Source organism: Protopterus annectens, chromosome 2.part0 (assembly GCF_019279795.1).
Source record: "Protopterus annectens isolate FY-2018-M chromosome 2.part0, PAN1.0, whole genome shotgun sequence".
Lineage (NCBI taxonomy): Eukaryota > Metazoa > Chordata > Ceratodontiformes > Protopteridae > Protopterus > Protopterus annectens.
The window spans coordinates 691,567,673-691,594,417 of record NC_056728.1 but is presented as its reverse complement, the minus strand read 5'-3'; the positions used below and the strand labels follow the sequence as shown (position 1 = coordinate 691,594,417).

The window sequence follows — 26,745 nt, the reverse complement described above, 5'->3', positions numbered from 1 at the left end:
ATCCTGTGGGTTATCGGATCCAACACCAGCCATTCCAGAGTCTTCAGTCATTAAGCCCCACCTTCACTACCCATAATACGCTGCTTTTTTCATATCAAGTTTGCCCCTGACACCACCACCCACAAACTAACATCAGATCTAAACAGCATATTGAAAAGCAAGGAAATGTGTAAAAAAGGGAGGACCTGTACAGGGTGGGTAACAAACCAAGCCGCCAAATCAATCGGGAGCACACAGTTAACCATGACAATTTGAAGGGGGGGGGGTCGAAGGGAGGGTAGTTGAATCAGACAGAAGACCACACAGATCTCTCATTATGCAAGTATGTAACTTTCATATCAGACGTTCTTTCAGTCTTGGCTTCAACCTGTGAGATAGAGTCCACAGAAAACCCCAAAGAGGCCTCAGGAGAGAACATTCTGCAAATGGTGGAACCAAATAAAGCATGCAACATAGACTGAGCATCCAATTTGTAATGGGAAAAAAACTATGACTGCTAAACCAAGTAGCTGCAATAAAAATATCATTGCAAGAGGCCTGGGAGAAAGCCAGTCGACATAGCCACTGCTCTAGTCTAATAAGCTCTTGGCTTAGCAGGTAAAAATAATTCCTTCAAAGAGTACACAAAGGTAATACAGTTGGACAGACATTTGGATAGGGTCACTTTGGAAACAGGCTTTCCATGTCTCAACTTAGAAAACGAAACAAATGGTTGGTCAGTTTCTAAAATTTATAGCCCTGTTCAAATAAAACTTGAGTTGTCTATGCGCATCCAAACAGCAAAGCAAATATTCTCTGTTATATTGAAATTGGGAAATAAGACTGACAAGTGAACTGAATGGTTCAAATTACATTTCAAAGTGACCTTGGGCAAAAAGAATGCATCTATCCTGACAGTAACTCTGTCCTTCAGAAAAAAAAAGTAAGGAAGAATGCAGGACAGTGCTTAAAGTTCAGATAACTTTCTGGCGCAAGTAACTGCCACCAGAATAAGGATATTAGATGATGACAACTTCAAGGATACTGTAGCTGAAGATTCAAAAGGAGGATCAGCAAGTACATGTAACATCAGAAAAAGATCCCACAGAGATACAAGGTCTCAAGTAGGGGCTGCAACAAAAAGGTGCCCTCTCAGAATGGCTTCACATATTTTAAGAGTTGCCAGAGGTCATTATCCTTGCCACTGTGGAAACTGGAAATCAAAGCCAATTCAACTTAAATGGTGGAATAACTCAAACCTTAATGAAAGAGCCCAGCCAACAAGTCCAGGATAGCATCCAAAGGTGCCCAAGAAAGTCTAAGCCTCTGGAACACACCCAAATGGAGAAATGTTTTCACATACTAGTATACACCCTGCTAGTGGAAAGTTTCTCAGACTATTAAAGAATATGGAGAACTCTTGTCATATAGCTTGGGACTCCTGGTCATCACTGGAACTGGGGGAACATGCAGTTAGTTTGAAGGAGTGGAGGTTGGTCAGAGGTATGCCTGCAGGAGGGGAACTGGATCCCAAAGTGGATCCAACATCCAAGACGGGTGATGTAGTTGAGGACAAAAAAGGGGAACCAAACTTGCCAGGTGCAGAATGGGGCAATGATGGTAACTGCTGTTCTGCAATGGGCTGCTTTCTGAAGAAACTTGATCATCCAGGGCGCTGGAGTGAAGGTGTAGAGAAGACCAGGTTAACAAGCATACAGAAGAGCATCTTGGTGGCTGTCTCTCTGGAAGGATCAGGGAATGAAAACTGCTGTTCTTCATGTTAGCAACTGAAGATCTGAGCCACTGCCTTTGGGTTCAGGAACCACTTGAGACAGAATGATGTTCCCGGGGAAATCAAACATCCTGGCGGACAGTTTGAGCAGAATGTGGATTGCAATCAGAAAACACATGAAGGACATCACTCATTGCCAAACGTTGATGGCCTTTTGACAATGGATAAGAGTGAGTTCCCTTCTTGCTTGTTTAGATACCAAACCACCATGGACTGTCCATTTGGACAGCAATCACACCCTTGGGGAGAAGGTCCTGAAAGGCCTGCAGTTCTAAGAGGACAATCCTTTTCTTCAAGATGTAGATATGAAGATTGGTCTCCAAGCTATACCAGGTCCCCTGGACAGTCTTCCCTTCAAAATCAGAAGGAAAGCAACTGCCATGACTGTGGTCTGAGGATAGGGAAGAACAAGAGGTCACCCTGCCACAACCAGCAGCGAGTCCAGCCACTACCAAATGTGTTGACAACAGATGTTCATAATGTAAAGTTTACGGGATTTGTGAGATAAAAACCAATGAACTGCTAGAGTCCACTGTAATACTCGCGTATGGAGCCTTGCTACAGAACTAGACAAAAGCTACCATATGCCCAAGGAGCCACAGTACTGCCACATACAGATGTTTGGGAGCCTAAAGAATGCAAGACTCCTGCAGGTGAAGGGAAGTTAGTCTGCATAACAGGAGTACGGCTATCTGAAAAATCATATCTAAATGACAGCCTATAAATTCCAATACCTGTACTGGTTCCAAACTGTACTAATTCACTGTAATGCCATAGGACAAATCGATCTGCCGTAAAGAGTCTCAAGCCTTGATAAGAGATGCTTTCATGGAAGCTGTGAGGAGACAACTGTCTAGGTATGAAAAAAACCTAGAACCTGTCCCCAGCTGCCCCTGCTGCCACACATTTTGTGAACAACCAAAGAGCTCTGGTGAGACCAAAGGGCAGAGGTTAAAATTGGTAAAGAATGGCCCCCGGCCATAAGTGCAGAAATCTCCTGAAGTGCTTCACTACCTTTGAGTGATGATGGGCATTCTTGAGATCTATCAAACACATCCAGCTGTCCATCAGGAGAGGTAGAAAAGACTGCACCATAACCATCTGGAAACTTGGCCTGTTTGACAAAGTAGTTCAATTCAATCTGTTGAGATCCAGAACTGTGCTTAAATCCTTTTTCTTCTTTTTACCAAAAAGAATATGAACTACATCTCAAATCCTCGCAAGCCTGGTGGGACCTCCTGGATGACTTGGTTTGCTAGCAGTTGTTACAGACTGCTTCTTCTCTTCTCTGATGGGTGGCACATCTGGAAAAGATTTTTTGGGATTCTTTTCGAGTAAATGAACAGGGGATTGTACAGCCTCTGGACAAGCCAACATCCATGTGTCTGTGGTGATGGCCACCCAAGCTTTTGGGTGGCCAGCAAAGTAACCCCCAACTGCTTCCAGAGCTTGGCAGCCAGGCAACTCTTCAGGTGTGCTAAAAAGGCCTCCCAGTGAAAACTCCACAGAAGCCTTGGTTCTGTGGATTGCCTCTTGCCACATGAAGTGGTGTCGATTATAGTCACCCCCTGCTGCAAGGAGAGGGGTGGTGGCCATACCAGACACCATTCGTGTGTCGATTATGGTCACATTCCCCCCCCCCCCACTGCAGAAGGAACCCTTCACCATGAGTATACTTAAAAGGCTGCTGCACTTTACAAAAAAGAGGCACTTGTCCCCTTTCCAGTTCCCAGAGTAGGATCATTGAGGGGTGGGAAAAGCACATTCCAATTTTCTCCTAGCTGTCGCTACCTTTGGGCCAAACAGTGGAAGAACACTTGAATGCAGCACTGACAAAGGATTCCTTAAAGCAGTCTGGAAAAGTGAACAAATGCATCCAGGCATGGTGGCACATTGCAATACCTCTGTCTGCTGCGAGAGACTTTCCATCAGCAGCATGAGACAGCATTCTCATGGAAAATTTGTGATAGAATGCATTGTTTATAACAGCTTCCAGTGTCTTCTCCGCCTCTAGGGACAGCTGGGTCTTCACCACATTTGACTCTTAAGACACTAGACCTTGAAGTCTTGTCAAATGTGTAAATTAGTTAGGCACATGCTATGCAAAGGTTGTTGGAGCATACTGGCGCATTCCCAAGCGGTCCAGAATTCAAGACTCCCTTTTGTTTGGATGAAACAATGAACTCTCTTCAGGGAGAATTTTTCATGGCAGCCACAACCTCACTTGCGTCAACTGCTAGACCTTAATCCAATGGAATCTGTCCTTAAGTGGGGGCCAAAATATTATCAGCTTTTTTGGGGACTGGTCCTCCCACATATCTGGTGTTCCCTCCAAGCCCTCCATGACACCAGATCTATAAAGGTGTCTGATGGGGGCCACCAATGACCAGGAAGGGCCCGCACCAAAAGCCATGAGAAACCCAAACTCCTCTGGGAAAGGATCATCTGCAATCCATCCTCATGCCGTTTCAATAATTCCATAAGATTTCCAAAAGAAAGGTCACTGCGAGGGGATTTGGGCCCCCCTTCATCAAAGGTCAGTACCCTCAGACAGACAGATTCATCATGGGAAACCATGTGCTTCCTCTTACTGTAGTTCTCCCAACTGACGAGTCTGGAGAAGACTCAAAGAAAAAAAGCCCTGAATGCAAGGAAACCAGAGGACCCGAAGGTGCGGGCTGTCCCAGAGCCAGCTGGTTCACATCCACCAACAGAATTATGGGAAATAAAAGGATCCAATGCTACTGCTGAAAGGCCTCTCTCTCTCTGAGCATATAATCCTCTGTGCAGCATCAAAAACTGAAGCTAGACGACCTGACCCGTCACTCCCCTCATCTGAAGGAAATTCCAGTCCAGTGCTGATATTCGATCCAAACTGTTGAGTGCTGAATCTCCCAGGGGTATGGACAACTCAAATTCAGGTTGTCAACCCTGATCCTGGAGAATGGCCCCAAACCCTCAGCCCTGAGGCATACTAGACACTGAAAAATCCAATCCAGAGTCAATAAACCCAAGGAGAACAAGAACCTGAATTAGCCAATCTGTCGGAATCAAAAGGGAGCATGGCAGCTCAAAAGGACCAGGGAGGAAAACCACAGCAAAAGAATAAATCTTGGGTAAAGTAGCTGGAAAGATTCCTAACTGTATCCGAGCCTGCACAAAGGTTCGCATCAGCTGTTAAGTCTGACAGCTTCAGGCTCGCAACTGATCTGACGCAGGTAACAGAAGCCATGACAGTAGCTTGGAATGCTTCATACCTGGAGTCAGATCAGAAGAATGGATCCAAACAGGGGAAGCTTGAATCCAGGAAGGGGATAGTGAAGATTCTGGAATAATGGGCAAGAATGGTGTATGCAAACTACTTCCCGAAGATGAACAGCCGTTTGGTTGTAAGTGACGTGGAATGCTGAGGGAGACTTGGGTGTCTCCAACATTAGCAGCACAGGTGCTCGGGTCTGAACAGAATCAGACCAGGCAGTGCTGGAGCTGGCAGATGAGGTGGTCCCATTTGCAGTCCCCCCCGTTCCTTAAAATGGGATTTTGGGTCCTTATGTTGGAATCTGTCTCTTTCCCTCTTCTCAAGCTGCTTCCTGGGATAAGGGGAAGATGAAGCTGCAGAAGACAGGTGCATCCATTTTTATACAAGCTTAGCCCAATACTCGCTGACTGTTCCGGATCCGAAAGCAGCTGGGACTGAACAGTCCATTTCCAGATGGGCAGATCCCAAGCAATAAACAAACCTGCATGCATATTTTTTGTGGCTTGCAGGCACAACTTGCCCCCTACTTCTTAAATCCCAACTTTTCTTTTTCCATATCTGTAAATGCAAAAAAATGTGTAATGGGTTGTGCCTAATACAAACTAACCCCATAACAGTAATAGAACCTAGCTATCCAATCTACCACACTACAAAAAAAAAACACTAGAAAAATCTTTAGGTATCTACCTATAACACAGAGGCTTATAGGAGGTTACTAGGCTAGTGGCCCTAGAGCCTTTACAAGCCTTTCCATGTTAATCCTAAGTAAACCCTTTGCTCTTTTTGGATAGTTTGCAGAATGGCTTTATGAACACAGTGGGTCTGTAATAAACACCAACTACCCCTATCCATGATTGACATGGATGTCACACCAGGGGTGAATTTCCAGTCACCCATCCAATTATCTAGGTTGTATCTGAGTAGAGTCAGTCAGAATCTCTGTTTTACATAAACAGGAAATCAATTCCAGAGAAGCGGCAGTCTCTGGAAGACATATCTGTCTCTCTAGCACGTTGTGTTAACATCACAAGCTAGGTTTTGATCCCTTCAGTGAGAGATTCTTGTGCCATTTTACTTACGGAGGTGCAGCATTTCCATTAGAACAGGGTTGGAGATTGCCCTATAGACCAGTCATAAGTCACCTCTCAGCAGCCTGTAAGACAGAGTGAAGTGAAAGGGCTTTCACCCTGTCCATGTAGGTCATGGTTTGGAGTCCCTGTATTTAGTGAGAAAATTCTAAGGTCTCTCCAGCTGATGCAGGTGTCTGGTGATGTACATGCAAAAGGGTGCACTATACTCTATTAGTGGTCTGATGAGAGTAGAGTACAGTGGAGTTAGCATGTAGTTCAAGGGACGTTTTATGTCCTTGCTTATGAGGTGCACTACGTAGAAGGCTGACCACCAAGTTTCCAAAGTGGTAAAGAAAAAGTTCAGATTTTCAATCTGTGTTCCCAAGTCTCCCACCACTGGGTAGGAACTCATGGGGGTGCTGTCAATGTTGCAATTTGAAGGGAATTCCATTTTGTCAAAGGGAATAATCATGCATTCTTTTGCATTTAGTTTTAGACCATGGCTTTGGCACCAATCATTTGTTTGTGTTAGCTCTTCTTGTAATATCTTGACATCATTGGGAGACTCAATGATTGCTCCCAGTTAGCAATTATCAGCAAAGCTGGTGAACCAAAGGCAGTCTACTTTGACCTGGACTTCTGAGAAATAGATGCCAAACAGTAAGAGGTCCAGCACAGACCCCTGTGGTACTCCACTGGTGACGGGTCTACCGGTGGAGTTATTTTGATGGTGTGTGTATTCTGTTGGTGAGCCAATTGAGCCAACACCATACACATCTATAAATAAATAAATATATAGATAAAAATATATATTTGTGTATACACACCGATATACAGTATGCCCACTGTATCCACAGATTTGGCAACCACGGTTTCAGTTATCTGTGGTTCGAAATAGTGAGAGAAGTGGCCTTGAAACCTGTATATGCATGGGCTTGAAAGCTTGTTGAAACGCACTTAAATTGCGAGACTCATGAACTTGCACATGCATAATTTACTTTTGTTTGAATTGTTGCTACACCCTCCACTACTGTTTGTTTGTGCAAGTAAATGGCTTCTAAAACCAAGTGAAGACATGAAGTGCTAACCATTAGTAAAAAAGTGAAAATCGTAAACTTGATCGAAATAGAAAAAAAAAACATTTTGGGGAGATATTAAAGTTGTACGGAAAAAATTAATCTTAAATATGCGAAAGGTTGAAGAACAAAGATAAAATTTGTGCAAGTCTTTCTGTTGCACTCCAATCTGCAAAAGTTGCTAGTACAGTGCGTGACAAGATGCTACTCAGGGCAGAAAAAGCTTTGAATCTGTGGGTTGAAAGCATGATTAGAAAAAAGGTGCCTTTTGATGGTAACGCGTTACAGCAAAAGGCAGAGCTTATACGAAGACATGCGGCCATAAGACGAAATGGAAGAGGAAGGAACTATGCCATTTACAGCAAAGGTTGGTTGCACAAATTCAAAATTAGGTTTAAAAACATGCAAGTTTTTAATTGTGATGAAACCACCCACTTTTGGAAGAAGATGCCCGAGAGGACCTACATCCACAAAACTGCGAAACAAGTACCAGGCTTTAAGACATACAAGGACAGATTAACACTGGTACTGTGTGGCAACAAGGCAGGTCATATGATCAAACCTGATGTTGTTTACACAACAAAGAATCCACATGCTCAAAAACAAAATAAAAAAATATATGCCCATCTTTTGGCAACACAATTCCAAGGTGTGGGTCACAGCCATGTTATTCACAGAATGGTGTCAACAATGCTTTATTCCCGAAGTAAAGAAATACTTAGAGAAGAAACAGCTACGATTTAAATTGTGATTAATTACAGATAACGTGCCTTGCCACCCTCAATCAGTACTGAAGATAAAAACATCCAAGTGCTATTCTTACCACCAAACACAACCTCATTGCTTCAGCCAAACAGGGTATCATTAGATGATTCAATGCCTCATGCTCGGCAGGTATTCGATATGATTTGGACAAAAACTGATGCCTCTTCTGATGTTGAAGTTATAGACCACTGGAAATCATTCACAATTGATGCGATTGTCTTCATTAAGGGAGCAATGAGTGCATTAAAACCAGAAATGGTAAGAGAGCATGCTGGAAAAATTTGCGGAGTGATGCTACCCATGATTTCCAAGGCTTCCCCAAAATCTACTCAGAGGTAACCAACATAATTAAAACAGCAAGACAAATAGGTAGCGTGGGATTTGTTGACATGACAGAAGAGGTGAACGAACATCTTGAAAAACAACATGAGATGCTGACAAACACAGAGTTAGAAAACCTCATTAAATCTTCTACAGAAGTAGAAGATGACAATGAAGAAGAAACTGAACAAGAACCAGCAGTGTGGACACTTGAAAATTTTGCTGCAGTGTTTCCAATGGCCCAGACTTTAAGGGAACAGATAATGGATTGCAATCTGATGATGGAATGCACCATTAAAGTTACCCATAAAATAAAGAAAGCCTTGGAGCCTCTGTAAAATTAGTGCGATGAGTTGAAAAGGCAGAATCGACAGCTTCCTGTAACAATGTTTAATCCCTAGCCATCAGCATCATCGTCTATATATGCTTGGCAATATCAAAATACTGTATTCAAATGCAATTATCTTTTAATTTTTTTTTTTTTTAAATATTTCACTGTCCTCCAATGACAGATAGAACTACTTGATTTCGCTGTCCTCCAATGACAGACAGCAGCATTACAGTTGTAGCAGTAGTAGCAGGTGTAACCATCTGAGTTTCCAAATATCAGTAAAGAAATCCTTGTGATAGTCTTTGATGGCAGTTATATACCGCGGGGATACAGCAATAGCGTTGTTGCCTCACAGCAAGAGGTTCTTCTGTTAGATTCTCAGCTGGAGTGCCTTCTGTGTGGAGTCTGCATGTCCTCCCCGTGGTCGAGTGGCCTCCGAAAGACATCCGTGAATGGGCGTGCCTTTGCTAAAGGTTGGGCATCGGGCTGGCAACTCGGCACCATCAAAATCTACTGCCAATCATTAGCAGACCGGAGTTCCGCTGTGGCGGCCCCTAACCGGGAAAAGCCGAAAAGACAAACAAGTCTTTAGTCTTTGATAGAAGTGGTAACTTTAAACTCAAACTGAGTCATGCACATATAGTTGGATGAGTAGATATAATATGGTACATCCAAGATGCATTGCATGTTTAAATGTAAAAGTAGAAAGTTGGCATTAACAGCATGCCCTAAACCTGTTTTGCTTCACTGAAGTCAACCTTAAAGCGTGTTTTCAGAGAAAAAAACAGGCTGTACAATAACCATTAGCATAAGTCATGGCTTAGCATATTTCACAGAGCAAAAGTAAAATGACAATTTGAGCTGATAAAAGGGCCATTTAGCTGGGAATAAAAGTCAGACACATATGGAGTGCTGTTGTGGTATTTTGAACTGTAGTCTCATTTGTAGCTTCTCATGTTGTCAAGTAAAAGATATAAAGCTGGCTTTATAGTACAATACCCAAAAGGCTTTGAACCAAACTAGCAGGAGTGATATATGGGCACTATATGCAATAAGGGTCTCTGTAAATGGTTTGCTACTGCCTGTGGTTTCAGGTATCCACGGGCAGGCTCTGGAACCAATTACTCGCAGATACAGCAGGCATACTGTGTACACGCACGCACACACACACAATCACACATTTTTTTCGCTTATAGAATCGAAACAAAGAAAGATCAGGACAGAGTCCATTCACAGAAAAAGAAATCTTCTCTAACACCAAACACTCACTAACCCAACACCTACAGCTATCTAAAGAACAAAGCACAACATGAACTAAAAACCCAAAATACAAGATTACAAATATCAGAAAGGATACAGCAGAGCAAAGCTCATAGAACCACAATACACACACAAATGAGATCTGAAAAGAAAAAAGGACAACAGGGTATTATGGGCAGGGGAAGTGGAGCTCTAGGGCTGAAGACTTTGGAATGGCCTGAGTCAGATTTTATAATCTGAGAATCTCATGCAAGCAGAATATTTTTTCCAGAAGTCAACAGCAGAGTGCCTGACCTTTGAGGCCCTTCCATTCTGTGGTGGCCTTCCAACAAAATCAGCCTGACCCAGAAGAAAAGGGTGCCTGAAGGCATTACAAATAACCCTTCATTGTGGAACATTCCTGCTCCTGCTTTTGGAGGTCCTAGAAAAAGTCATGGGAGAATGACCAAAAAGGACATCCAGAAAGGGAGGCTTGTGGGCATCCTTAAAAGAAAGGCAGGCTAAGGTATTTCACTGTACACAGACAATATTGAAGCCACTGCCCAATCATACATCACCTCAATCAAAAATACAATAGAAAGTCCACTACAAGAAAGCTAACAGCTTCCTGCTAGTGCCTCCTTAATACTGGATTCAGTTTACTAGTTTTTACAAAACTTAACCCACTAATCAAAACAAACCTGGAAAGGTAATTAAAAGGGCACATCTCCAAAACTGGAAAATAGGAGAATCTTCTTACCTAACATGTCCAATGCATCAGATTTTTTTATGGGGCAATAACCTTGGAACAGTAATCTTGAGAGTCATCATAAAAAAGCAACCTACAGATGTCTCAGTATCCTTGTCAAACAAACAATGATGTTAGAATCCTTAAACATCTTCCCATAAAACTTAGGAAGGGAGAAATACTTCACCCCAATACCAAAAAAGGAGTTGCCAGAGTTCACTTAAAATACTGGCTGAATAGCACATGGCAAGGGGGAACCTGCTCCAAGACAGAAGCAAGTAGAGTATGTGGTGCCAGTTCATAAGCATGTAGCAAGGTAAGGCACTAATATCAATGATATGCATACAATCCCACGTCAGCAGGGGGGGCATGAGAACTCAAAGCATTTGGGCCAATCCTGTGATCCAAAGTGGTGCATGAAAATTCACATGAGGCTCCTCTATCATAAACAGCATGCCCCAAATGACTTAAAGAGGAGGTACTGAAGTAGATTCCTCAATAGTGCAAATACTAAAGCCTTTACTGAACAACCTGAAGAATCAATCCCTATGAGCTGGCCAAGCATCCAATACTCCAGATGCTCAAACATGATCAAGCCTTTGTAGGCACAAAGGACTGCACAAAGACAAGCTTGTCTACAGCACTCCTCTCCTTGGTGCTAGCTGGTAACAGGTGTGAGCTCAAACCCCTTACTTGCAGGGCAGCCTGCCCTTTTTAGTGGACTCTGCAGGCAGAAGTTCTGATAAACATCAATCCCCCAATTACCTAACTTTTCCCAGTTAGTCTCAAAAGAATGCAAAATCAAAATAGATGGACCCTCAGTGCAAAAGACAACTACAACATCCACCCATATTCAAAGGGTTTATGTATTAATCCAGCTTATGTCAGTCTCCTGCAGACAGTGGTAAGAAGCACTGGCATTTATGGTAAATGCTTCATGCGGTGCGGCTTTCCAGGTAGAGCCTGTACAGGCCCAAATCACTGGGTCTGATTGATCAAAAAACACAAAGAATACTATCTTGCTTAGACAAAGTCTGAAAACTCAAGCCCAGACAGCAAGCATACAATAACCTGTTCCTTTTGACAGACCATCACATCCACATCACCCTATGAGGGGACACCTCTCTCAAGGAAATTTGCCCTATGGAGTCCTTAACATAACTGCTGTCAGTGGAAGTGAAAGCTGGCTGCCAAAGTGTCACTGTCCTTAGATGAGTCAGGTTGTTTTACTCTGCAACAAAAATCCCTCCATTCCTTGCTGTAATCACACTGTAGTGGTTGATTACATTGTGTCCCAAGAGGACACGTTTCCAGACACCCTCCCCAGTTTAGCTTTGACGGGTAAATGCATACTTGGACCATGCTGTGTTCAGGTGCAATCCTGTGCCTTGCTCCAGATAGCACACCTACAACATTACGACCAAATAAACTCCCTTCCCCCATAATGGATGAGCTAGCATCAGACATTCACTACCACCCTCTTACTGGTCAGCTCCTCTAATACCCAATCCTCCAACTGAAACAGTCATCTGAGACACTGTCAGGGCTGTATCTATTTGCCCAAAAGAGCAGACCGGTTTCGTCATTTTTAGGTAAACATGGAAAACGTTTTTACAATGAACATCAAGCTATAAATCTGAACTGTGCAAGTCACAGAAAATAACTAGGCAGCAAAAAGCCTGGGTATGTCATCCTTGTTTGGAAAGCAATGTCACAATGTGTGCCAGACAGAGGTCTGTGCTACTTTCAAACCACTCTTCAAAGCACAGCAACTCAAAAGAGGTCCTGAGTTGTACCAATCTCCAGGGTAAATTGCCTCTAAAATGTGTTTGATAACAATAATGACAGAAGGGGACAAGATTTCTGAAAACAGCATGCTTAACTAACCAATCTCAAAAGATTAGGCTCCATCTAAGGCCAAGGATTACCACTACACAAACATGAATCTGAATAAAATTACTTTGCGCATTCACTTACACCCACAACTATGCATTCAAACAGTACGTTTACACAATTTCAATGTAATTTTCATACTATACCTAGAGTTTAAATTGGTGAAAAAGCTTTTAAGAATTTACCTAATGGATGATCTGCATAGTCTGGTTTCTGGATATAACCTGGTACAGGCCTCTTTGGTGTCTATGAACAGAAAGATTTAACAGTCAGCAAAAACAAACAAAAAAATACCCTAGCAAGTTAATACTCATCTTAAAAAGCAAAATTATTTGTAATACCTCTTAAGCAGATCTTTATTTTTAAAATTATTTTGCTAAAACAGTGAAAACGCTCAGTAACAATGGTGACAGCCACTGCTCATAATTCACTAAACACGGTCAGAAAAATTCTACCATTAGGATCCTGTGAATACATTTCTAGCAGCCATGAGGTTTTATTCAGACTAGCTTCAAGAAGGAATATGTGCCACATCATACATGGATTTCCTGAAGGTAGGCATTAGCACATTTAAACGGAGGTTGGCATAATGGTTAAGATCACAAAAATGAGTGTAGAGGAAGCAGACCACTTCTTAAAACCACCAAGCACTTTTTTTTATTTAATAAACAATAAAATATATAAGCGCTTTCGTCTCAATATTCCAAAATTACAGAGACTTCATCAGATACAAACTTTAAAACAGCCCAGTTTGTTTTAAACCCTGTAAGGATGACATCATATCCTGAAACGGACTTAAAAAGTTTAAAGCAACAGTATGTCCTAAAACAAAGTCAGATAGCAACAGTATTCAACTTCAAAAATATATTATATATCATGGATATGTAAAAAAAATTTCAACAATATAATAAATCAATCCATTTAATATAATTAAATATAGCATTCTATTACCCAAGTAAATGTGCTAATAAAAGATAAACAAATAAAATTGTAAATCAGTAAAAATAATGAAAGGTAAACGAACAGCTTCCACTAGGAATTGAACCCAGAACCTTCTACGTATGAAGCAAGTGTAATAAAGTACAGATTTGTACCTACCATAAATGTAGATGTTCAAGTGTTCACATTGCTGCAGTCATCAGTCGGCCAGAGTTCCAAAGTCTTGGTCCGGCGTTGGTTGCTGTCGCCTCTTCCCTGATGTCAGTGCGCCAGGGGTATACAAACAAGATGCATCCGACGCCATTTTCTTCAGTTTTTCTTGCCCCAGATGTCAGGTGCCCCCAAGTAGGTAGGCAATACATATTGCTAATAACAGTTATACATATAAAATAACCACAATACCTTCAGTTGCAAGCAAATACACCACAAAGGTTGTAGAGGATAGAAAGGTATAGATAAGGCCAACTAGTTCAGAGGGGATGGAGGGCGGGTAACCAGGACTGCAGCAGTGTGAACACTCTAACATCTACATTTATGGTAGGTACAAAACTGTACTATGTTCATCGTGTTACACTGCTGCAGTCATCACACTTGGGTAGAATCCCAAAGCTAAGGTTGGTGGCTGGTCTATAAGGAGTTAGGATTGGCTATGAGGCCCTGCAGAACTGCAGTGGCAAATCCTGCTCTGGATTTAGAGTAAAGAGGCAGGTGGTAATGCTTGGTAAAGGTGTGCACTGTACTCCGTTGCAGCCTGCAAAATTTCCTTGGTAGGTACTTCTCTGAGAAAGGCCGTTGAAGTGGCTGTAGCCCTGGTGGAATGTGGCCTAATGTGTTTTGGGACTGATTTTCCATGCTGAGTGTAGCAGTATCGAATACAGTGTCCTATCCATTTGGATATAGTCTGCTTTGAGATAGCCTTGCCCTGTGATCCTGCAGCATATGCTACAAACACAATTGCTCAGTTTTCCTGAAAGCTTTTGTTTTGTCCAAGTAGAAGCGTAGCTGCCTGTGTATGTCCAAAGAATGCAGAAGTTTCTCCCCTTTATTCTGGGGGTTTGGATAAAAGGTTGGCAAATGGATGGTTTGGTTAAGAGCCACACTAGATACCACCTTTGGCATAAAGGTAGGGGTTTTGTCCTTAGAGAAACCCTGTACTGATGAAAAATTATAAAAGGTTCCACTGCCATTAATGCCTGTAGCTCTGAGATTCTTCGTGCTGACGTTACTGCTAGGAGCAGAGCTGTTTTCCATGATAAAAATTTTAGATCGGCTGTATTGGCTGGCTCAAAAGGTGGCAGGGTTAGCTTTTCCAAAATGAAATGGATGTCCCAAGTTGGTGTTGGTGCTCTCCGGGGCGGTCTTATGTTTTTAGCCCCTCTGAGGTACTGCTTTAGCAAGGGATGAGAGAATAAAGGAGGATTCGTGTTGTAATGTGCTGAAATGGCAGAGGCGTGGATCTTAATTGATGAGAAGGATAGGCCTCTGTCCAGCATCTCAGTTAAGTATTGTAAAATCTGAGGAATATTTGGAACAAGAGGGTCAAGGCTTTGAGTCTGTTTCCAGGCGCATAATCTCTTCCATTTTTTGAGTATGCTTTACTTGTGCTAGGCCTCCTGGCCTCCAAAATGACATCCATAACCGCTATAGAGAGAGGTGTTGCCTGCTTGACTAATGAATCTGCCATGCAGCCAGGTTTAGGGTTTTGAGCTGCCCGTGCAGGATCTCATTGTTTTGTTGAGTCAGAAGGTGTGGAATTTGAGGCAAAATCCATGGTGGGCCTTGAGCAAGGTTCCGTAAGTTAGGGTACCAGTGCTGGCGTGGCCAGTCTGGAGCAATCAGGATCATCTGTGGTTTCTCTTGTCTGGCTTTTAGGAGTACCTTTGAAAGGAGAGGCAGAGGTGGGAATGCATAAACTTTCAGGGTTTTCCAGCTTAACAAAAGAGCATCCACTTTCCATGCTTGTTTGTGATAAGTCCTTGTGCAGAATTTTTTTAGTTGGCAATTCAGTGGGGAGGCAAAAAGATCTATGTCTGGGCATCCCCATTTTTGCATTACCATGCTGAAGATTTGTGGATTCAATTTCCATTCGTGTGGGTCCATGATATTTCTGCTTAGATAGTCTGCCAGAGTATTTCTCTTTCCTGGCAGGAATTGTGCTTGCAGGTGAACTTGGTACGTTAGAGCTGTGTTCCACAAGGTCATGGCTTGCCTGCATAGGGGGTAAGAATGACTGCCCCCTTGCTTGTTTATGTACCACAGTACTGTGGTGTTGTCTGTCTTTAATAATAATTGTCCTGGATGCAGAAGGTCCTTGAAAGCTGTTAGGGCATTTTGTACAGCCAACATCTCTTTTTGATTGATGTGTAGATTCATCTGGTCTGTGGTCCACTTGCCCTGAATACATTTTCCTGCCATGTGTGCTCCCCAGGCGTAATCTGAAGCATCTGTTGTTAGAGTCTGCCTGGCTGTGGGTAGGGTGAAAGGCTGACCCTTGTTTAGGTGACATATGCCTGTGCCCACCATCGAAACTCCTGTTGCAGGCAGGGAATCATTGGTATTACTGCTTCTAAACTGTGAGAGTGTTGAGTCCAAACACTTTTTAGGTACCATTGTATTTTCCTCATATGCAGTCTGGCATATGGTATTAGTAGTATGCAGGATGCCATGAATCCCAGGGGCCTGCGGAATTTTTCTTGCAGGGAGCTGGGACTTTTTTGCCAGTAATTGAAAATATTGAGCTAATTGAAGTTGTTTGTCTGGCGTGAGGTAAGCCATCTGGGCCGTTGTATTTAAGCTGGCACTCAGGAATGTAATCTGTTGTGAGGGCGCTAGCTTTGACTTCTTTTCGTTTACTGTGTACCCTAGAGAAGTTAGTAACCTCTTTACAAACGCCAGATGCTGTAGAAGGATGTCCTTTGTCTCTGCTTGAATGAGGCAGTCATCCAGGTATGGATATATTTTAATTCCTTTTTGTCTGCAAAAAGCAACTACTGGTGCCAGGCACTTTGTGAAGACCCTGGGCGCAGTAGATAAGCCAAAGGGCAGTGCAGAGAATTGGTAATGCATTGAACCAGCTTTGAATCTGAGGTATCTTCTGCAATTTTGTCTGATAGGGACATGCAGGTATGCCTCTTTGAGATCCAGAGTAACAAGCCAAGCATTCTTGCCCAGCATGGGTAGAAGCTGCTGTAAAGTCAACATTTTGAATTTCGGAATATCCAGGTAAGTATTTAGAATTGAAAGGTGTAGTATGGGCCTCCAGGCCTTGTCCTTTCTGGGGACCAGGAAGAGCCTTGAGTAAAATCCTTGTCCTTTTTCTTGCTGTGGTACTTTTTGAATAGCTCTCATGTCCATGAGGGCTGAAATTTGTTTTTGTGCCTCTGCCCATTGATTTTGTGGCAGGTCTGGCATTCCTTTTAGCCTTGGCAAAGTATGAAAGTGGAACCTGTAACCTTGTGATACAATATTCAGAACAAATTTGTCTTGGGTTATTGTTTGCCAGTTTTGAGAAAAAAAGTGCTAGTTTTCCCCTCAAGGGGGCTTCCAAAAGTAAAGTGCTTGGCGTACGAAGGGGAAAGTCATTGTGACTGTTTCCTGTAAGGTTGAGACTTGTCCTCACCTCCTTTTGGGGTTGAGGTGCCCCACTGTCCTTGCCTGTTTGAGCCTTGAGGTTGAGATCTGCCTCTTGGGCATCTGTATCTGCCTCTCTGTGGCCTGTCTGACACTGGAAAGGACCAATTTTTTGTAGGCCAATTTCTGCTAAATCGAGGTGGCTGTACCTGTAAGAAATCCTTGACTGTTTGCAGATTTAGCTTTATCTTCCATCTTCTTTAACACCTCTTCTGCCTTAACATCCAACAAGGTATCATGCTGTAAAGGAGCATCCAATAATTTTGCCTTAACATGATCAGGTAAACTCTGTTCTTTTAACCAAGCATGCCTTCGAATCACTGAACCTGTAACTGCAGCCCTACAATAGGCCTCTAGAGAATCAAAACCACATTGCAGAGTATGTTTTCCCACCTGGTTCAACTGCATGCAACAAAAACCTGCATTTCTTTACAATCAGGAGCTTCTGAGCTTGCAAGCATTTTCTGTTTTAATTGAGCCATTAAATATTGTTGGTACTTAAGCACGTGAAACTGGCAATTTAAAGCTCTTACTGCTAGAGTTGCAGAAGTGTATACTTTCTTCCCCCATCTATCCAAAGCTCTGGAATCTCTGTCAGAGGGTACTGGATTTTTTGCAATGGAAGCCGTAACCCCTTTTTGACCCTGGGAAATAGTTTCTGGATCAGCAGAAGGGTTTTTATAAAGAAACTTGTGAGAGTCAGGGACTCTGTAGTACCTATCTGGCTTGGCTGGTGCAGGGGGTAAAGAATCAGGAGATAAGCTGGATTCAGAGAACACATCATCCACAATATCTAGCACAGGTGGAACAGCCAGTGGCCTGTGCTGAGGCAGTAAAAGGAAATATCTGAGCCTTTTCTTAGATTCTGAGTATTCCTGACTTTCCCAATGGAAATGCTCCCTCATGGTATGTAAAGTTTCCCCAAAAGAATAATCCTCAGGAGGAGAGGCTGAAGGTACAGATTCTTCAGCATCAGAGTCCTCATAGGGAGGAATAGAGTACCCCTGGTCAAAAGAGGAATCAGAGGAAATGGAAACCTGATCAGAAGAATCATAGTCTGTATTCCTGCCTAGGCCTTTTCTCAGGAGGGGGATGGGAACCAGATTAGAGTAATGAGGTCTTTGGCCATTTTAAGCATCTGTTTCTTAGGCATGGTGGTTTGTCCAGGAGAATGCTGTACTTGTTTCTTTGTCTTTAGTGGTACTTTTGTCTTGGCTGTTGATTTAATGGCAAGTTGTGAAGGTCTGAAAACACCCTCAGAAGCCGATGCGTGCTCAGCGGCTCCCGACCCATCTGAGGGATTAGTTTCCGTAGGCCCAATACCTTGAGTTTCCACAGGCCTATTTGTCTCCACGTGGGAGTTGGAGGCAGCCTGCGGCTCTGAGGTAGCAGGTGTCAGGGGCTGCGAAAGCACCTCACTGAGAACCGGTGACTGGCCTAGAAGAGGTTTTGTCGTCAGTTTTGGACCTTGGATGTCTGTCTTTATCCTTGTCCTTGCGATTCTTCGGTAATGCGGTCATCGGTTGATCCGACGGCATAGTATAATTGAACCTTCGGCCAAAGTAGTGCAAAGCAAAATCAAAACGCCTTTTATAGTACGTTTGTTAAATCTAGCACAAAACCGACAACTAGTGATGTCGTGATCATGGCCTAGGCATGGAATACAGTAACCGTGGAAGTCCTTATGAGGTATTTGCTTTCCACAAGAAATACAATTATTAACTTTTTCTGACATTGGTCTGAGGCAAGACAAAAGTTTCCCCAACGGGGTACTTAACTTTATTGAAGACTTCGGATCTGAAATTAGACTTAGAAAATCTCAGGAGTCAGCCGACCGGCACTTGCGAACTGCTTCGGGCACCGCGCGGCAAGAAAGACTGAAGAAAATGGTGTCGGATGCATCTTATATACCCCTGGCGCACTGACGTCAGGGAAGAGGCGACAGCAACCGATGCCGGACCAAGACTTTGGAACTCTGGCCAACTGCGGGACCGCCTGACGGCAGGATAACCCAAGTGTGATGACTGCAACAGAGTAACACGAACATCCACTACACTATTACCTTCACATACCCTATTACTACACGTTCAATGTCTTATAAGGGCTTTTAATTTTAAAAAGCTACTAATAAACAGGTTGTCATTCAGTCCTGGCCAGTACATGGAATTCAGTCTCAAGTGCCATGCGAGTTCCAATTTTTCTAATAGGTAGGGTCATGCCCCCCCCACAAATTCTAGGCATCATACAATCCAATATAATGAACTTAAATTCTTGTTATGGAAGCCCTGTAATATGTCTCACTAAGGCATTACCTTCCCAGCCATCTCGTATGTTTCTAAGGTGTTCACTAATTCTGGTTTTAAATTTTCTTTCAGTCTTGCCCACGTAAAAACATGGGCAGGAAACACAAATAACACAATAAACGACTCTCTCTGTAGAACATGTAAATTTGCCTTTAACCCAGATATTTGTTCCATTAATCTCCACACCTTTGTCTGTTTCAATAATGTTACAAAATTTATACCTACCCACATCTGTGCATAAACCCTTTATACTGCTCACTTTTCTGTGTCTCGAATATGTTTTTTAAACAATGTCCTTTCTTGTATACACAAATGGGAGCCTCTCGTAAAATGTCCCTCATAACTCTAATTCCTAATAAACTCCCAGTTTTTAGTCAAAATATTTATGTAATTTGCTTCTGTATTAAATGTTAAAAAAAACTATTCTCGTAGGACTTCGGTGTAGCTGATACACATATTGTAGTTTCGCTGTTATTATTATTAATAGTGTTGAATCCTGTAGTTGTTAGACATTTTCTAATGTTTGTGCTACATTAGTGTTTTTCATGTTTAAAATAGGGGCAAAATGCCCAGACCTTCTCTTACTGTTCACTTCATTAGCAATTTGGTCTATTAATGAACTTGGGTAACCTCTCTTGAGAAAAGTACAGTTTTGTACCTACCATAAATGTAGATGTTCGAAGATCCACATTGCTGCAGTCCTAACACTTGGGTAGTCCGCTGTCCCAGTCGGCCCAAATACCAAAGTATAAGGCTGACATCGGTCAGGGCGCATTAGTCTGACGTCAGGACGTCAGGGTACAAATGCGCATGACCGACGTCATATCCTCAGTCTTTTCTTGCCCCAGATGTCAGAAGACCCTAAAAAGATAAGGCCAAAACCAAAAAACACCAAACACTCCTGTACCAAATATATATATACAATATATACAACTTACAAAAGTACAACCCCACCCACACAACCACCCCTAAACACAGAGGGGAAGGAGGGAGGGTAAATTGGACTGCAGCAATGTGGATCTTCGAACATCTACATTTATGGTAGGTACAAAAAGTACAGTTTTGTACCTACCATAAATGTAGATGTTCGAGGATCCACATTGCTGCAGTCCTAACTATTGGGTAGTCCGCTGTCCCAGTCGGCCCGAATACCAAAGTATATGGCTGACATCGGTCAAGGCGCATTAGACTGACGTCAGTACGTCAGGGTACTAATGCGCATGACCGACGTCATATCCTCAGTCTTTTCTTGCCCCAGATGTCAGAAGACCCTAAAAGACAAGGCCAAAACCAAAACTCCAAACATTCCTGCACCAAAAATATGTACAATATATACAAAATTACCAGAGTATAACCTCACCTACACAACCACCCCTAAACACAGAGGGGAAGGAGGGAGGGTAAATTGGACTGCAGCAATGTGGATCCTCGAACATCTACATTTATGGTAGGTACAAAACTGTACTATGTTCTTCATTCCACATTGCTGCAGTCCTAACTATTGGGTAGAATCCCAAAGCAGAGGTAAGGGAGGCTGGCAAATCATAAGGAAGCAGGGGCTGACAACATGCCTTGCAAAATAGCTGTGGCAAAACCAGCCCTAGATTTAGAGTAGAGAGGAAGGTGATAATGCTTAGAGAAAGTATGCACTGAACTCCAAGTAGCTGCCTCCAAAATATCCTTAGTTGCCACCCCCCCTTAGAAATGCTGTTGAAGTGGCAGTAGCCCTAGTGGAATGAGGCCTAATCCCAGCTGGAATCTCCTTGCCATGATGGGAATAACAAAATGCAATGCAAAACCCAATCCACTTAGAAATAGTTTGTTTTGACACAGGCTTGCCCTGAGAACTCAAAGCAAAAGAAACAAACAACTGCTGAGACTGCCTAAAATCCTTAGTCCTGCTTAAATAATAACGCAATTGCCTGTGTACATCTAAAGTGTGCAAAATCTTTTCCCCTTTATTTTGGGGATCTGCATAAAAAGTAGGCAAATGAATAGTTTGGTTTAAAGCCACACTAGAAACCACCTTAGGCATAAAGGAAGGATTAGTACGTAATGATACCCTATCCTTATGAAAAATCAAAAAAGGCTCTACCGCCATAAGGGCCTGCAATTCAGAAACCCTTCTTGCAGAAGTAATGGCCAACAAAAAGCAGTCTTCCATGACAAGTATTTCAATTCAGCAGTAGCCGAGGCTCAAAAGGTTGTAGAGTAAGTTTCTCCAACACAAAATTGAGATCCCAAGCAGGAGTAGGAGCTCTACGTGGGGGTCTTATATTCTTTGCCCTCTAAGAAATTGCTTGAACAAAGGATGCGAAAACAATGGTGGGTCACAATCATAGTGAGCTGAAATTGCTGCAGCATGAATCTTAATGGAAGAGAAAGACAAACCTTTGTCCAATAACTCAGTAAGATATTGAAGAGCCACACTCAAATTAGGCTCAGAAATCTCCAAATTGTTTGCTGCACTCCAAAATAAAAATCTCTTCCATTTTTCTGCGTACACTTTCCTTGTACTAGGTCTTCTGGCTTCCATAATCACATTTAAAACTTGTTGAGGAAGTTGAGACCTGCTGTGTTTCAAAACAGAATATGCCAGGCTGTTAGATGAAGAGAGTGAAGCTTGACATTGAGCAGGTGACCGTCCCTCTGAGACAACAGGTGTGGAATCAAAGGTAAAGGCCATGGAGGCTTCCTTACCAGACTCCTCAGTAATGGGTACCAGTGTTGCCGAGGCCAATCTGGAGCTATTAAAATCATCCTTGGCTTGTCTTGTCTGACCTTTAGGAGCACCTTTGGGAGAAGAGGCAGAGGTGGAAAGGCATACACATGAAGATTTTTCCAACTGAAAGAAAGAGCATCCACTTTCCAAGCTGTGTGATGAAACCTCTTTGTGCAAAACTTTGGCAGCTGGTGGTTTAGTGGAGAAGCGAACAGATCTATGTCTGGAGTTCCCCATGACACTGTCAATTTCTGAAATACATGAAGATCCAGTTTCCACTCGTGGGGATCCATGATTTGTCTGCTTAACACATCTGCTAAGGAGTTCTGTGCTCCCGGCAGAAACCTTGCCTGAAGAGTTAGTTGCAAGCTGAGCGCAGTCTCCCATAAAATCATTGCTTGCCTGCACAACGGGTAAGAATGTGTTCCCCCTTGTTTGTTGATGTACCACATGACAGTTGTGTTGCCTGTTAGAATCAACACCTGCCCTGGAAGAAGTAACTCCTTGAAAGCCATTAATGCAAACTGGACTGCTAACATCTCTTTCATGTTGATATGTAGATGCTGTAGTCTGGCAGGCCACTTGTCTTGTATCCACTTTCCATTTAGATGAGCTCCCCAAGCAATGTCTGAGGCATCTGTCGTTAGAATCTGACTCGCCTCTGGCCGGGTCACAGAGAGTCCCTTGTTTAGGTGACATTCCTGAGCCCACCACAAAATTCCTTTTGAATGCAAGGTATTATTTGAATGACAGTGTCCAAATCCTGGCAGTGCTGTGTCCATACATTTTTGAGATACCATTGCAGCTTCCTCATATGCAGTTTGGCATTGGGAAGCACCAGAATACAAGATGCCATGAACCCTAAGGCTTGAAGGACTGTCCTTGCAGTCAGCCCGGACTGAAGAGATAGTTGATGGAAGTAACTGGAAAGATTCTTTTGTTTGTCCGGGGTTAAAAAGGCCATCTGGGCTGCTGTATTCAGTCTCACACCCAGAAAGCACATGTCTTGAGAGGGTACTAGACTGGACTTTATTTCGTTCACAGAATACCCTAGGCATCTTAGCACTGCTATCACATATTCCAAATACTGTAAAAGGTCTTCCTTTTCTTGAGCCAGAATCAGGCAGTCGTCCAAGTAAGGATAGATTTGGATTCCTTTTAGCCTGAAGTAAGCTATCACTGGAGCCAGAACCTTTGTGAATACTCTGGGCGCAGTAGATAAGCCAAAGGGCAATGCAGAGAACTGATAATGAGAATCTCCAGCTCGAAAACGCAGATACTTCCTGCAACTTAGTCTGATAGGCACATGAAGGTAAGCTTCCTTGAGATCTAAAGTTACCATCCAGTGATCCTTGCCCAGCAGAGGTAAAAGCTGTTGTAACGTCAACATTTTGAACTTGGGAATGTCCAGATAAGTGTTGAGGATAGATAAATCCAAAATTGGTCTCCACGTGTTCCCCTTCTTCCGTACTAGGAACAGGCGAGAATAAAATCCTAGGCCCCTTTCTGGCACAGGAACTGGCTGAATGGCCCCTATTTGGAGCAACAGAGAAATTTGCTTGTGAGCCTCTTTTCTTTGTAGAGGAGGAATGTCTGGCATGCCTTTGAAAGGAGGCAAGGTATGGAAATAAAACCTGTAACTGTGGTGAACGACATCCAAAACCCATCTGTCTTGGGTAATTAAATCCCAATTTTCTTTGAAAAGAGCCAGCCTTCCACCCAAAGGTGCTGCCAGGCGAGAATGTACTGGCAGCTGAAAAGGTAGGTCATTGGGTCTGTTTACGAAAGGACTGACCCCTGCCCTCACCAGAAGTCTGAGCAGGTGAACTCCCTGTTCTAGGCCTAAAAGAACCTTGAGCTCTGCCCCTACCACGTCTAGACCTACCCCTAGACTGGGAATCATAAGCAGGATATGTCCATCCCTTAGTAGGCCAATTTCTACTAAACTTGGAGGCTGCACCTGCAAAAATCCTTAACAGTTTGCATAGACTTAGCCTTGTCCTCCATTTTCTTTAAAACTGCTTCCACAGGCGAACCAAACAACACATCAGACTGTAAAGGAGCATCCAAAATCCTTGTCTTAACATGCTCAGCTAAATTCTGATCCCTCAACCAGGCGTGCCTACGAAGAACAGAACCAGTGGCAGCCACCCTCGAGGAGGCCTGCACAGCATCAAAACCACACTGCAAGGAATGCTTACCCACCTGTTCAGACACATGAACTAAATCCTGCAACTCTTTACACTCAATACCTTCTGCCAGAGCATCCACCTTAGACTTCAATTGTGAAAGGAGATAATTCTGATATTTTAACATGTGAAACTGACAATTCAACGCCCTCATGGCTAAAGTGGAAGAAGTATACACTTTCTTTCCCCATCTATCCAAAGCCCTTGCCTCTCTCAGGAGGAACAGGATTTTTAACAGAAGCCTTCACACCTTTAGGCCCCTGAGAGACAGTTTCCGGGTCTGCCCTAGGACTCTTAAAAAGATACTTATGAGCTTCAGGCACCCTATAGTACCTATCCGGTTTAACTGGGGCAGGAGGCAAAGAATCAGGATTCAGGGAAGCCTCTGCAAAAACATCTTCCACCACATTCAGAACAGGAGGTATAGCTAAAGGCCTATGCTGGGGTAAAAACAAGAATTCCCTAAGCCTCTTCCTGGAATCAGAGAAATCTTGACCTTCCCATTTAAAATGCTCCCTCATGGAATGCAGAGTCTCTGAAAATGAAAAATCCTCAGGAGGAGAAGCTGAAGGAGTAGAATCATCCACATCAGAATCAGAATAAGGAGGATACTCCTGCAAGTCTTCAGCCGAAGACTCAGAAGCCTCGAACACTGCTCAAAACTCTCAAACTCAGGTTCCACCCTAGGCCTCTTATCAGGAGGGGGCATAGAACCTCTAATCATAGTAATCAAATCCTCTGCCATTTTAAGCATATGTTTCTTAGGCAAAGACCCTGAAGCACTAGGAGAAACCCCCACTGAAGTTAAACTTGGCCTGCCTCTCAAAGAAGCCTTGGAAACAGAAGGGGAGGCTCTAACCACCTTAGGAAGAGAGGGAAGAACAGCCACCTGAGAAGCCCCTTCAGCCTGGCCTACTACCTGAGAGGACACATCCTGTAACAGTAAAGTCTCTCCCTGAGACTCCAAAGAAACTCCTGGCAGAACCTCCGGCTCCACTGAGCCTTCTAAAGAACCGACGTCCGGGACGGTCGGTTCTTCCACTCTAGGCTTTGCTGCTTTGTCCTTGCGCTTTTTGGCCGAAGCGGGCGTCGGAGCATCCGACGGCATTTTATAATTACAACGCTTCCCAAAAACTAACCTGGCACAGTCTAACCTTCTCTTAATAGTGCGTTTGTTAAATCTAGCACAAGAGCGGCATCCAACAACGTCGTGCTCAGGCCCTAAACAAGGTATACACAAAGTATGGTAATCCCTATGAGGTATCTGTTTCCCACAAGAAATACAGTTATTCACTTTTTCTGACATCCGGTAAAATACTGAGGCAAGAAAAAATCAAAATATTCCCCAACGGGGTACTTAGCCAACTTTGATTCGGTCTGAAACTCTGACTTCAGAAACTTTCAGAACGCCAACCTGCACTCGCAAAACTGCTTCTGCATCGGACCATGCGGCAAAAAAGACTGAGGATATGACGTCGGTCATGCGCATTAGTACCCTGACGTACTGACGTCAGTCTAATGCGCCTTGACCGACGTCAGCCATATACTTTGGTATTCGGGCCGACTGGGACAGCGGACTACCCAATAGTTAGGACTGCAGCAATGTGGAATGAAGAACATCTGTACTATGTTCTTCATCCCACATTGCTGCAGTCCTAACACTTGGGTAGAATCCCAAAGCAGAGGTAAGGGAGGCTGGCAAATTATATAGAAGCTGGAGCTGTCAACATGCCCTGCAAAATAGCCGTGGCAAAACCAGCCCTAGATTTAGAGTAGAGAGGAAGGTGGTAATGCTTAGAGAAAGTATGCACTGAACTCCAAGTAGCTGCCTCCAAAATATCCTTAGTTGCCACCCCCCTTAGAAATGCTGTTGAAGTGGCAGTAGCCCTAGTGGAATGAGGCCTAATCCCAGCTGGAATCTCCTTGCCATGATGGGAATAACAAAATGCAATGCAAAACCCAATCCACTTAGAAATAGTTTGTTTTGACACAGGCTTGCCCTGAGAACTCAAAGCAAAAGAAACAAACAACTGCTGAGACTGCCTAAAATCCTTAGTCCTGCTTAAATAATAACGCAACTGCCTGTGTACATCTAAAGTGTGCAAAATCTTTTCCCCTTATTTTGGGGATCTGCATAAAAAGTGGGCAAATGAATAGTTTGGTTTAAAGCCACACTAGAGACCACCTTAGGCATAAAGGAAGGATTAGTACGTAATGATACCCTATCCTTATGGAAAATCAAAAAAGGCTCAACCGCCATAAGGGCCTGCAATTCAGAAACCCTTCTTGCAGAAGTAATGGCCAACAAAAAAGCAGTCTTCCATGACAAGTATTTCAATTCAGCAGTAGCCGCAGGCTCAAAAGGTTGTAGAGTAAGTTTCTCCAACACAAAATTGAGGTCCCAAGCAGGAGTAGGAGCTCTACGTGGGGGTCTTATATTCTTTGCCCCTCTAAGAAATTGCTTAAACAAAGGATGAGAAAACAATGGT

At 43.2% G+C, this 26,745-nt stretch overlaps 1 protein-coding gene across 1 annotated transcript in view; it reads right to left on the bottom strand.

Moving 5' to 3' along the window:
• METAP1 (methionyl aminopeptidase 1) overlaps positions 1-26,745 on the bottom strand; it is a gene marked incomplete in the record, with an annotated part of 1,416,310 nt that overhangs the window by 933,147 nt on the left and 456,418 nt on the right. Inside the window, 1 exon segment of the mRNA XM_044061024.1 lies at positions 12,659-12,719. Coding sequence (XP_043916959.1) covers positions 12,659-12,719 — 61 coding nt within the window.